General features: G+C 41.7%; 1 protein-coding gene across 2 annotated transcripts; it reads right to left on the bottom strand.

The window, feature by feature from the left end:
- Positions 1-6,154: 6,154 nt before the first annotated feature.
- On the bottom strand, positions 6,155-13,828 carry ccna1 (cyclin A1). Of its 2 annotated transcripts, none has more exons than XM_063052906.1 (8): positions 13,602-13,828; positions 11,527-11,782; positions 11,251-11,363; positions 10,625-10,848; positions 10,081-10,285; positions 7,229-7,346; positions 6,670-6,799; positions 6,155-6,591 (listed from the first exon to the last, which is right to left on the bottom strand). In XM_063052906.1, exons 2-8 carry the CDS (start codon positions 11,657-11,659, stop codon positions 6,528-6,530), a joined length of 987 nt encoding a protein of 328 aa, XP_062908976.1. In that variant the 5' UTR covers positions 11,660-11,782; positions 13,602-13,828; the 3' UTR covers positions 6,155-6,527. The 2 variants fall into 2 exon arrangements, with proteins under 2 accessions (XP_062908976.1, XP_062908975.1); XM_063052905.1 differs by lacking the exon at positions 13,602-13,828 and adding an exon at positions 11,900-12,183.
- Between the last annotated feature and the right edge of the window lie 243 nt (positions 13,829-14,071).

Below are 14,071 nucleotides of genomic sequence, written 5' to 3'. Positions count from 1 at the left end.
ATTACACCGTAGTGACAGCTGTCAGTTATTTAAAAGAGGTGGGGAAGTTTTCAGTGTGCCTTCTCTGGCTGGGAGGGCAGCTAAATTGCTTGCAGTGCCAGGGGGATCATTTCAGGGGATCATGCCCCTCCTTCAGTTGTTCAGCTGATCAGAGAGGTGTCGGGAAACTTAGTGGAGGCCCAGTGGGGGAACGGCTTGGGGTCTCTGGGGAAGCACGTTCCCAGCAATGTAACAATGAACTTCCGCAAGGAAAAGACCCTATTCCTGAAGGCTTAGAGGGACCACGCCCCAGGGTGTCGTTATGGATAGAGAGAAGCAATGCTAAAGCCATCCTCGACCCCGGGGCGCCGGTCAAGTTGTTGTACAGTTCGTTTTACAACCGGTGTCTGAAGCATTTACCCTTGACAACCGCAAGGGCACCGGAGATTTTGGGTACTAGTGACAGTAGTTATCTAGAAGACGATGATTGGTTAATGACCCTGGAGTTCATGGGGGCATTGCCTGGGCACCCAGTGTGTCGAGTTGCTTCTGGGGACGTGTGTAACAGCCTTGAGCCGGTACCGAATTTAAGTGAAACCCAGCGGTGGTACGGCCTGGGGAAAGTAGCTGAGGGTGAGACCCTCTTAGTAGATGCTCCGAACTACCACGAGGGAGGGGAGTTGACCGCTGAAGACACCTCAGTGAGAGAGAGGTCGCGGCAACTGGACCCTGGCGCAGTGGAAGATGGAGGCAGCGTGTGTGTGGATTATGCGACGTGGTTTAATGTGCTGGATCTGAGGAGTGGATGTTGCCAGATCCCGAGGAGTGCGGCTGTCGAGCCGAAGACAGCCATTATTCCCTCGGATCCTTCCGATCCGAAAAGATGCCCAAGGGCATATCCGGAGCCCCTGCATCCTTCCCGCAGGGCATGAGGAAGACCATGGGGGAAGTGAAGGTGTGTGGAGTTTTGGCGTATGTGGATGACCGCCTAGAGCTTGGATTCGCCTGGGGGGACTTTGAGGCGAGGCGAGTGGCTGAGCCCAGGCGACAGAAGCGAAGTGTCAAATGTGGAGGAGTTTTTAGCCGGAGGAGTTTGGTGCAATGTGAGAAAATTGACCCGACATACCAGTTGATTCCTGGTGTTGGAACAGACGGTGGTGGACCTGGGGATGAAAACCCAGGTCGTCAATCTGAATGAGACACAGGGGAGAGAGGGGATTTGCATCGCTGAACTGAGTGCTCAGAAATGCCGGCCGGAGACTGAGTGCCGCACTTGTGGGACGACCATTGCAGACTTGGAATTCACGCTCCTCAACGTGGAGAAGGAGCAACGGAATTCCGAGCCGACACTGTGGTCATGTACTGATGAATTAATCCAGCAAGAAGAAACAATGACCCACCTCTGAAAGGATCAGCAGAAACGCAAGACGTCGATTCAGAAAAGATTGGACGACTTACAAATTGGGGAAGATTAAGGAATTGTTCTGACTAAAGCCAAAAGAAAACCGAGAGCCCAGGGAGGGGAGTTTGACTACACTCCCGAGGAGGTGAAGAAATGGAGGACAGATCTCGGAAAAGGGAGGCGGACGCTTGAAAGGAACCTGAAGATGACTATTGACAGTTCAAATGAAATGGAAAAACTGAAAGTTGACCTGGAAGACGTCATCAGGAAGAAGAAACTGGAGGCTGAACATTCTTTAACTGCTGCTTTTCAGGTCAGGGTGGGATAACTGCGTCCCAGATTGAGATGGCCAAGAACCCTGAGTCAGAGCTGCGGAGGCTGTGGCGAGAGTTGAAGGAGTCCCTGAAGAAGCTGACGTCTCAACTGCAGGAGGCTGAAGGGGTAACCCCGGCGAAATGTTTCAGTTTGGAGAAACTCAAACAGCAGCTACCGATCGAGGGAATGAGGAAGAATACGGATTCGAAGGATGGTGTGCTGCACATGTGGTACATGCTGCCTTTCACTAACTTCCCCGTGATTGAGGAAGAGACCTTTGGCCCTTCTCCCACTGAGTCAGGTGTAGTGGGGAGGGCTAGCTGTGGGCAGTCTGGGTTACGGAAGGATCAGGAAGGAAAAGAAGCGGGACCCCGGACACGGGACAGGGGGCTCCGAGCTGTAATGGTCGCCTGAGTGAGAGAGGAGTTGGCAAGCAGGCCCAAGGTATCCCTAGTAGTGTCTGAGCCTTTTGGGTTTAGGTGAGGGGGTATGGAGGTCTCGGAAGGTTGGCCTATGTAGTGCCCATGGGACGAGCGTAGGGTCCACTGTTTGGGGAGCACTGTCACTGTGTGTACCGGTGTATGTGTGTGTTGTGCGTCTGCAGGACTGGTTGGCGAGTTATTTAGAAGTCATGAGGGCATGACTTTTATTTGGTGGGGGGAGAGTGTACAGGGTCTTTTTTTGGTATGTTAAATTTAAAATGGCTTCTTTGTTATGTTATAATCGGGAATGCTTCTTTGTTGTGTTAAACGCTGAGAAAGCTTTGCGCTAGCAGCTTGTGGGTTAAGGGGTGATAAAAGGATGTTACAAACCAATTGGGATGGTTGTTATGACTTTGGTGTATCTGGGAGATTTGTATGCGCGGGGTTTTGGGGCAGAAGGCGGGAGAGCGAGGCAGAGGATGGACCAGATGCTGTAATGTCCGCTAACGGGGTCGGACCCCGAGGAGGGCATTTGGCAAGGAGACGGAGACGGACTCGTGTGGAGCGTCTGGTCAACCACCGTTATTGGTCCCAGGCAGCCGGTCGAGGTGGTCCGAGGGGTCGCAGGGTGAAGAAGGAGGTTCTTGAGCTCCAACTGTTCTGTGCACGAGGAGATTGAACTTTGATAACTGTGGCGCCTTTTATTTTCCTTTTATATTTTATTCTCTATTAATTATATAGTTCCAGTAATATCTATAAACTGTAAATCATTTAATCGTATCTGGTGTATTGTCTGTTATTTGGGCGAGGGTGGGGTACATCACACAGCATCCATACAAACTAATTACCCAGTTTGGCGGGGCCGAAGGTTGTTTCCCTAGACAACAGCGAGCCAAGCGACCCTGAGGGTGGCCAGGGGGGCTACACTATCAACATTAGAAAAGATTTTAGAAAGTCTCTCCTTTGTCAAATGATAACGATGTACAATTTTAAATTGAATCAATGAATGGCTAGCACAAGAAGAAGAGTTAACCAACTTCAAAATCCGCATCCAGTCCTTTGTCATAAAGCAACTTGTTTCACGGTATATACCAGTGGTATTCCGATTTAATACCACTGGTATATACCGTGAAACAAGTTGTTTTACAATAGCAGTATGTTGCAATACATAATAAACTATTAATTACAATAAGATTTTATATATATGTATATAAAAATCAGATGATACAGATCTTTAATAATGGATGTCACCCTTTGGAGGATACCGTCAATGCTGGTGAGGCTAGTACCCATGATGGAGCTGGCCGACCATCAGCAGTGGCCCCTCCATAACTGATGGTGTTACAACCATTTTAGGTGCTCTCCATGGTATATCTGTAGAAATCTGGAAGTCTTTGGTGAAATACTGCTAATGAAATCTGCACTTTTGCCTTCAAAATTGCATCAATATGTTGGGCACAGGATAGATCTTCAGGGATATTGACACCCAGGAACTTGAAGCTGCTCACCCTTTCTACTGCTGATCTCTCGATGAGGACCGTTGTATGTTCCCTCGATTTCCCCTTCCTGAAATCCACAATCAATTCTTTGGTCTTACTGATGTTGAGTGCAAGGTTGTTGTTACAACACCATTCAACCAGCTGATCTATCTCACAACTATATGCCTCCTAGAATGCAAAATTCTGCCAATAGTTCTGTCATTGGCAAATTTATAGATGGTATTTGAATTGTGCCTAGCCAAGGTCATGGCTGTAGAAAAAGTAGAGCAGTGGGCTAAGCATGCATCCTTGAAGTGCACCATTGTTGATTGTCAGTGAGGAGATGTTATTCCTGCTCACTCTGACTGTGGTCTTCTGATGAAGTGAAGGACCTAATTGCAGAGGGAGGTACAGCTTCCCAGGATTAGGAGCTTGTTGATAGTACTAAGTATCATTGTTTTGATTGCTCAACTGTAGGTACTGCTATTGTCCAGGTGTTGTAAGGCCAAGTGGAGAGCCAGTGAGATTGCATCTTCTGTAGACCTATTGTGGCAATAGGCAATTGCAGCAGGTCCAGGGCCTTGCTTGGACAGGAGGCGATTCTGGCTATAACCAACCTTACAAAGCTCTTTTCAGTAGATGGGAGTGTAACTAGGCAATAGTCACTCACCCAGCTCTTGGGCACTGGTATGATTGTCCCCCTTTTGAAGCTGGTAGGAACCTCTGACTACAGCAGAGAGAGATTGAAGATGTCCTTGAACACTCACCTGTTGATTGGCATAGGTTTCCAGTGACCTACCATATACACTATCAGACTTACCCTCATTAAAGATGTTCTGACATCAGCCACCAAGACAATTATGGGATCAACAGATGCTGTAGGGATTCACACAGGTTTAGTTTTAGTCTCCCTTTCAATGCATGCATAAGGTGTGCATAAAATTTAAGATCAATTACAACACCCATAACGAGAAACAAGCAGCATTGAAACAATTGGCCCCCCAACCCTGCTGTGCAATTCAATAAGATCATAGACAGACTATCCAATTTTGGCCTCAATACCAATTACCTGCTCTCTTCACATACACTTTGGCTCCATCTCCAAATCGTACCCTGAAGCCATGAACACCACCCTCTCCTTTTCTTTTGCAGCATATTTTAACTAGATTTCTCTGCTCTCTACTGCTTCCAAAATATTTCATACCACAAGGACAATAAATCTGATTCTTCATTGCTCAAGTAGAAGAATCAGCCCTCACAGAAAATACATTCCTTTTCATTGGTCTTAAATAAGCTACCCCTTATTCTGAAACTATGCCCCTTGGAGCTAGATAAATTTACTTGGGGAGACATTCTCTAATTATTCACACTGATCATCACTAAGGAGACAGGAGTCATAAGTCCACCCATTTTCCAAGCTCCATTGAGTGGCTATTCAACAGGTTTATCTGTGCAGAGATGAATCTCCACCTGCCTAGTCAACTCTACAAAAGGTAAACTGAGCAAATGCAGAATGTAAATACATGTTAGCACAATTTAGCCCCTTCAAGCCCACTGTATCCACGTGGGCATGTGGAATCAGTCTTGCTAAAGACATTTTACTGCCAGATCCTTGCACCCAAAAGTAGTGGGTTGTCTGATAGGATAATGAATCTATAACAAGTGGTGCTAATTTAAAGAAACAATCTCTACTATTGGTGATGACTGAGTACTCATCTATAGTTAAATTCAAAGGCTACAATGAAATAGGAAGGATCAAATCCTTTGTTTGGCCATCAGAGAGGTCTTAATTATGAATTCAATATTGTCTCAGCACAACATAGGCCATATTGTCTCATTAGAATGGGCTTTTTATTTTAAAAACTAAATTCAGATTATGTATTTGAATTTAGATTGCCTAACTCCATCATAGGATTTAGATTTATTTTGGAATTGTTGCTCAAGTCCTTCTGTGTTGCTGCGCGACTGGCACCTTTGATTTGTCTGGTGTTGCATGCAATTTCAAACTTGATAGCATGGAAATAAACTTGCCTTGTGAAATTCAAACAGGAGAATGTCTGCAGATGCTGGAAATCAAAGTAATATGCATATACACAGTCCTGTCCTGATACAGAGTCTCTGCTTGAAACATCATCTGCTTGCACTTTTCCATAGATGCTACCTGGCATGCCCATGAAACTTTTCAGGTTACATGAAGTCAATTATTTCAGTATGCTGATTAAACAGAAATCATTTTTTGGAGGACAGCTGCAAAATGGCAGTTCATAATATCCATCCTTACTTCCCCCCCCCCCCCCCCCCCAGGGCTATACAACTGAAGCAGTTACTTTCTTCAAATACAGGTTAGTTAAGCAGGTGTTTCTTATTACTACAATATCAATAAAAGCAAAAGTGTAACAATGTACAGATTTGACAGGAACCTGGTGCTGCTAAAACCCCTCCATATTTGGAATATCATTGCAAAGTTTACTTCTAAATCATTTAGATTGTTTTGAAACATCTTCACCAAAATGACCAAGATCACAAACTGCAAGTTTTTTTTAAAAAAATGTGCTTTATTGGCTGCCCTGCTGCAGAGTACAATATATATTTGTTTCTCATCCAAGTAACTTTAGCTAAAAATGAGAGATGATTTACATTAAAATACATGTTACTCAATATTTATAACTAAATGAATTTTGTGGATTGTTTAAAATACTGTAGACTGGGGGTTCCCAACCTGGGTCCTCTAACTCTTCTGTTTATGGTAGAGGTCCATGACGTTAAAAGATTGGGAACCCCTGCTGTAGACAAAAATTGCACCTTAATATTCTAAAAGACATCCCAGTCATGGCCTACAGCCATATGGAGATGCCCAGCAGCATTCCACAAATGATAATGTTGCCATGCCCAGTTTAGTCTATTTTGGTATCAACACTCCATTTTCATTCTTCAATTGCACTTCAGTTCCAGAGGCAAAGTTGCTGGGGGTTCAATGAGAGAAATTCCCAAGTACCTGGAGAGAAGCATTACATTTATGTGAAAAATATTTACAGATTATATTGAATTAAAAACAAACAAAAAAAAAACTTACTTTGAGCTCTTGTACTTTTCTTTAATTGCTTGTTGTGGCTGAAATTTTGCCTGAAGAAATGTCTTATGCAAGTCATTCAGACAAGGTACAATATCAGACAGTGAATAACCAGTGAATGCAGCAAGAGATTCTGGCTATCAAGTAAAAATTACAATTTCATTAGTTTTCATTGTCAGTAATCTAGAATTGCTTGTGAACTTTAACTATTATGCAAAATACAAATCATTAGTACTAGAAACTCAGCTCAAACTAGATGAAGATTTGCCCCAAAAATCAGAGCTAGAATCAATTTTTATTATATATAAATAAAAAAATAGAAGTGTCAGTGTTCAAATTGAATTTTATAGGATAGGTTGGCTTTTCAAGAGTCAATCCTCTGAACTGTGATCCAAACCAAAATATTAGTTTTATTGTACTTTAATTAGGATCATGCCTTTACCAAATTATTTTATCTACTGGCTAACAGTTCTATGTGATTATCAGTTTGACATGAAAAGGCCAGTATGAAGTGCTGTCTTCTCATTAATTCTATAGTACCTGTCATTAGTACAAAAGATACTTGCCCAAAAAGCTTTATTGATTGCGTAGTTTGCCAAGCAATATGCAGCTGCTGCCGTCAGGGAAGGAATGTACTTGAGACATACATCAGTTTCTAGTAAACTTAGTTCAGCTATATACTGTAGATAGAAGAAATATTGTTAGCTATTTAATTAACTTCACATTAGATCATTAGTGATAAACTCCATTTTAGAGGTTGCTCAAGACAAATTTATTCCAAACTTTGACTAATTCCAGTACCAAAACCTGGAGGAACTCAATTTGAGCAACATCTATTGAGGCAGAGATAGTTGACATTTTGGGGTTCAGATGCCAACATCTTGTCTCTTGCATCTCTACCAAATCTGGAAAATATCTATTGACAAAGTTACAAATTCACCACAAATACTCAAGACTCCATTTCAATAAAAAAATACAGTTTGACAAGTCAATTATCTTTAAACTCTTCAATCTCAAAATCTGCTTCTGGCTGTTTGAACATGGACTGATCTATCCCAAAATCACATCAGTCAGGCCTTTAATTATTAGTACTTGACATGCTTAAAGAAACACATTTGTCTAATGAACTGGCATGTTCAAGTTATTGCCCTGGCAGTTCCTAGATGTCCAGAAGTTGAGTTTTCCTGTACAATCAAGTGCACCATCAATTAAATAAGTGGGCCACATTGCAGTTTGACATCTTAGATCAACAGAATGTCATAGGATCAGCAACATTTGTCACATGCAGTTAGATTCAATCTGGCCTCATTGCCCACTTTTCTACCTAAACTCTGGCCTTTGCAGAAAATAAACAAGTCTTTCTCTATATTCATTCCTTCTTTGAAGTCCCCTCATTACAATTTCCAGATCAAAGCACGATTCCTCTTGTCAGCTAGTGACCATTCCTCAAGTACATTCTAATGACATTCCACTGTGTCAGTACCTTATATACAACAATGACTTCAAATTTTCACACCATCAGGGAAAACATTCAATTTGCCATCCCATTCCCTAAACCCTCAAGCTTTACAGGAAAGGACCTAGATATTGTGTAGCAACATTTAGTCTCTTTAAACAATGTTTCTATCATTTCCCAGAGTCAGTCTACTTGCCAAAACTTCACCTAGTTAAAATACTTGCAGCATCCCAAATTTGCTTTCCTACCTGCTCTGTATAGTCAAATTTGTCAAAACATCAAGTGCTTTTATCACACTTCTTGCAGCATGCCATCAAGAAAAAAAAACTACAAGTTGTCATCTGTGCAACAATTGAGATCCTTAAGCACTTTGAAGTACTAACTTCTAAAGTGGTCCAGTCGATTCTTCCCCCACCCCCAAAAAACAAGGATTATGAGATTCTGCTCAGTTGCAGAAGTATCAGCATCCCCCCCCCAGATGAAAATAAGGCAATTGGCCTACGTTTCTAAATAAGGGTGTTACAATTCTTGTTTTCCCAATCCACAAAGACTAAGATTCTAGTGAATCTTCATGAACAGGTTGTGATCTTCGACCATTTTCAGTCTAGAATGGAGATTCAAGTCCAAAGGAACTCAGATTTGTTTGCAGTGGAGCTTTAACCATAATTACCAAGTCCTATATTTACTTCTCCCCTCCCCCCCCCACATCAGATGTTCAGCATTTTCTACAAAAACTAACAATTTCTTATTTCCTAGTCCCATCCTCTTGGGATATGTGTACTGAGAACCACAGCAGGCTAATTAACTGATTCACATTTGTCTTCCTCAATTTATCCTTGCTGTAATATAAAACACTGCCATAAAAACTCACACAATCCTTCCAGTCACAAGATTCAATCCTCAACTGGCTTTAACTTTTAATTCTAGATTTTCCAATTTTGCTCTAGATATTAGATTTTTGAATCCAAGACTGATTTAACCAGCCAAATTCCTTCTAGTTTATATTTTAACACCTCTAAACTTGCACTTTGGATGGAATTGAAGGGTAGACCTCTGAGGTTTGAAAACCATGTGTTCTCCAATGAGAGTGTTATCCACCACCTTTCTGATTAAATCCTGTGAACATCCCAACTATGGTACAAGTTATTCAGCATCTCTGCTGATTTAAAAAAACAGGGGATACCATTTCAACTTTTTAGGCATCTGTTAGCCTTGTGAGACCATGGATCTGCACCTGGAAAGTCTTCACTCTCCAGGGCACAGGCCTGGGCAAGGTTGTATGGAAGACCGGCAGTTGCCTATGCTGCAAGTCTCCCCTCTCCACGACACTGATGTTGTCCAAGGGAAGGGCAAGGGCCGATACAGCTTGGCACCAGTGTAGTCACAGAGCAATGTGTGGTTAAGTGCCTTGCTCAAGGACACAACATGCTGCCTCGGCTGGGGCTCGAACTTAGGACCTTAAGATTGCTAGTCGAATGCCTTAACCATTTCAACTAGCTCTTCAAATTCATTGGTCCTATTTTAGAGATAATTTAAAAATTAAGGGAAATCAACACTTGTATTATATTCTTAAATTAGAACTGGTTGTTTTAGTTGTTTTGTTGGCAAGACCCAACATGTTTGTAACCAGTACCCCCAAGCCAATTAAATTATTTCTTGGCATTTAAATAAATATTAATTCCAAAACGGAACTAGTAAAACGTATTCACAACTTCAAATTATCAAGTTATTACACGGATTACGATTTTTGTCAATTTCTCGATTCATACAATACCCCGAAACTCATGTTATTCCACGCCATTCAGCAGATTCATTTCTCCCTTGAGGGAACGACTGTTAGACCTTGGGAACTAAAATTAATCGTTACCTATTTTATTATTAGAAAAATAGATTTTCAGTTGAAAGAAACTTAACTAGCCCAGTTATTAGGGCCAATTTCACAAACCAATAGTATGTACCATGGCCAGGTTTCCCATTTGTCCTCCAATTCCCTCTTCCTTTAAAAATTGTGTTAGGAATTGGTTGACTGTCGGTACCATCATATCAAAGCTCAAAACCTTGAGGAGGAGATGCTCCATGCGCAAGAGTTGCTTCCTTGTGTATGTGTCGTCCGTTATGTAGACAAATTCATCAATTTCTGGGGGATATATTTCTTCATATTTGCTAAGGGCGAAATAAGTAGAGAAATTTAAAACTCTATACAGCCATTTTTTTTCGTTAGTTCGCAATTAAAGCGCAGGTGTTAGCTCGGTGCTGTTACAACTCGGCGCGACGGAGCTCAATTCCATAAAGAATTTGTACGTCCTTCCCTTGGAATAGGCGGGTTCCGCCGGGTGCTCCGGTTTCCTCCCACGGTCTAAAGACGTACCAATTAGTTGTTAATTGGTCATTGCCAATTGTTCCGTAGTTATGGAACTAGAGTTATGGGCGACGCCTCTCGGAGGGTCAGAAGGTCCTATTCCGCACTGTATCTCTAATTTATATAAAAAAAATAAAACTTACGATGCCACCAGCATGGCTGCTGTCCCCACAAGTTGTAACTTTCCTCGTAGTACCGACATGCATGACAGGAATCTGTCTAAGTAGTTTATTGCCAAGTACAAAGTTTCCGTTTGCAAATCGTACTCCTCGCTGACTTCCACCAGCCAATCCACAAGGATGCAGCGCATACTAGTTGTTATATCTGGTTGCTTCCTCATGTAATCAATTTTTGGCCTACTCCTCACCTAGAAAGTTCAGATTTATTTTGTTAGCCAAGTTATACCCGATGTATAATAAATTAAGATATTTGCTTCTGCAAAAAGCTGTTTTTCATTGGAAACCCTCCGCTATACATGTCCATGATAATAAACTTGAATTTGGCCTCCATATCGAAATTAATTGTTCCTTGCCGTACCTGACACGGTGAAAGTGAATCGTTGTTGGATTCGGGTGGACCATGCCATCGAAGTGATGTCTCTAGTGGTTCAGAATAAAGATTTATCGACGTGTTTGTGTTAACCCACGATACTCAAAAGCGTTAACTTTTGTAATGTTGTAAGTTACTAAAATCGTGTTTACATGTGGCTTTTGATAAGAGACAACTTTAACAGTCGGAGACTACAGCAAAACCAGTACGCAGAACTTACTTCGGCTTCTCGAAGGTATTGATGAATGTCTTCCGCATATTCTTCCACAGAAAGAAAATCTACATGTTCACAATTGAAACGTCGAACTGATGTATCTACTACCATTGGCGAAGCTACAGAGGAAGCAGGTATTTGAAACGAGCGATAAAAGGATAAAGTGATACGTTTTAGAAGCCGAAACGTAATACTGTAGTAACAACAGAAAAGTGGCAAGGCATTAAACTAGTTAGCAAATGACAAGTAGGCTAATAGCTTTAGTTCAGATCGTGTTATTACCTTCACTAAGATCCAAGAATATATCGTCGCTTGCTGGTTTGGAAATATGACCAGTTTCCCCCAATCTGGTTTCCAAACTGGACGTCAGATTATGTTTTGATACTTCAACCTCATCTTGGATTTCATCCTCCATGTAAATATTGAAGTTTGGGTGAGGTACAAAAGTAACCGAGCGCACCCCAAAAACGGTGCTGCTTTTAGTAGTAGTGAAGCCATGTGTGTCCAGTGCAACGATACCATTGGGTTTAGGAGGAACCTGATGTAGCAAGTTGGATAGAAGCGGATGGACGAATCGGAATACAAAAGAGAATGTTTAAATAACTTTATAGGTTGTGCAGATAAATAACAGTTTTTGTAACCAAGTACTTATTACCTGATAAAGTGAACGTATCTGTTGATCGTTTTCATTTAACACTCCCAAAGCCGTTCGTTGTTTTTGAAGAACAGAACAATTTTGTGGGACAGAATAAATGTTCTCTTGATTAGCGTTGTTCCTTACAGTCCCAGCAACATTGTTCCTATACATGACTGAGAATAGTTTTTCTTTGGCTCCTGAACTACTCAAAACAATTTCGGATTTCTACGACTGAGCACAAACCACACTACATAAATGAAACCAATTTTAATTGGCCTCTAAGCAGAGAATAACTCGTTCTGGTTCCATTTTATGTAACAAATTACTTTCAATCAGCCCGCGTCTATTAAACCCCACCAATCAGCTTCCGTTATTTATGCACATGTGCATTAAGTTAACAACTCCATGGTAACGCAGTAAACTATCGGTTTCACGTGATTTCCGTATCGTCTCTGCGGCTGCGTGTTACCTAGGTGATGGCAGCATCCCTGGGAATTTATTTTTTGTTAGTGTTTAAAACAGAATACGTGTCATTTGAAATAACTCCCTGATCAAGGGTTGGTTTGTTATTGTCACATGTATAGAGGTCCAGTGAAAATACCCGTACTTTGTTTTGCATGCCATCCATACAGATCATTTCAGCACATTAGTGTATTGGGGAAGTACAAGAGAAAAGAATACCGGAATGTAGAATTAAGTTTTACAGTTACAGAGGAAGTGCGGTGCAGACAAACGATAAGGTGCAAAGTCATAGCAAGGTCAAGAGTCTGTTTCATCGTACGAGTGGACCGACTGTTCAAAAGTCTTATAACGTGAGAATAGACGCTGCCCTTGAACCTGATGGTACATGCTTACAGGCTTTTGTATCTTTTGTCTGATGGGGTGGGGTGGGGTGGGGTGGGGTGGGGTGGGGTGGGGGGGGGGTTAGATAGAATAGTCGGAGTGAATAGGGTCTGTGATAATATTGGCTATTTTATTGAGGCACCGAGAAGTGCAGACAATCCGTGGAGAGGAGGCTGGTTTCTGTGATGTGCTGAGCCGTGTCCACAACTCTGTGCAGTTTCTTGTTGTCCTAAGCAAAGCAGAGTGGTTGCAATACCAATCTGTGATGCATCAGGATAGGATGCTTCACTCACAACACGCTGGAGGAACTCATAGGATAGGATGCTTTCTCCGGTACATCTATAAAAAATGGCGAGGGTGAAAGAGGAATGTTATAGAGTTCTCATTTTAGTTCTGATATACAAAAAAAAGACAGATAAGGAAGTAAGGCCAAATAAGCATATCGGTTAACTAATACGAGGCGATTAAAAGAGATAATGGGCAAGTACTGTACTCAGGTTGGGAGGAAAGGAACTGTGTGCTGGGGCTGCAAGAAATCACAGTTTTCATAAGATGTGTGGATAATGGCTTAATAAAACAGATGTCCAAGTTTGTTCATGATGCCTCAGTGCAGTATTGAGAAACAGATGCACCATCAGATAGCAATGATTGTCAATAGTAGGGCATTAAGAAAAATCAGAACTAATGTTGTATTCTGTTTTTTTTTGTGGAAATTTTGTAGTAAATGAGATGGTTGAAGGGGAACTTGCAGATATGTTGTGTTAGATTGTTATTTGAAAAAACGAAAGTTAAGAGCTTAGGGCATTCGAGGGTAATGTATTACTATGCAAAGACGTCTGGTTGACGAAAAAAACACCTGATTTCACCTATCACCTACCAGCTTTTACTCCTTCTCCTCTTCCCACCGTCTTATTCCCGGCTTCTTCCCCCTCCCTTTCCAATCCTGATGAGGGGTCTTGGCCCAAAATGTCGACTGTTTATTCCTCTCCATAGATTCTGCCTGATGTGCTGAGTTCCTCCAGGATTGCTCAGAATTATGTGTGAATTTTGTGTTGATCTGGATTTCCAGCAGCTGCAAAATCTCTTGTGTCCACCAGAACTGTGTATTCTGAGTTGTATATTGAAGGAAAGATATATTTGCATTGAAGGCAGTTTTAAAAAGATTCATTGATAAGTTGATTGCAGGATATCAGAGATGTCTGCCAAAAATTGGATCAGCCATGATCTCATTGAATGGTGGTCCAGACTCAAGGGACTATATGGCCTACTCTTGATCTTATTTCATATATTTATTGCTTTTTTGTTTTCTTGCTGTATAATGTGAAACCATTCTTTCTGATCTAAAAT

This window comes from Mobula hypostoma, chromosome 7 (genome assembly GCF_963921235.1).
Source record: "Mobula hypostoma chromosome 7, sMobHyp1.1, whole genome shotgun sequence".
Lineage (NCBI taxonomy): Eukaryota > Metazoa > Chordata > Chondrichthyes > Myliobatiformes > Myliobatidae > Mobula > Mobula hypostoma.
This window is presented reverse-complemented; position numbering and strand designations above follow the sequence as displayed.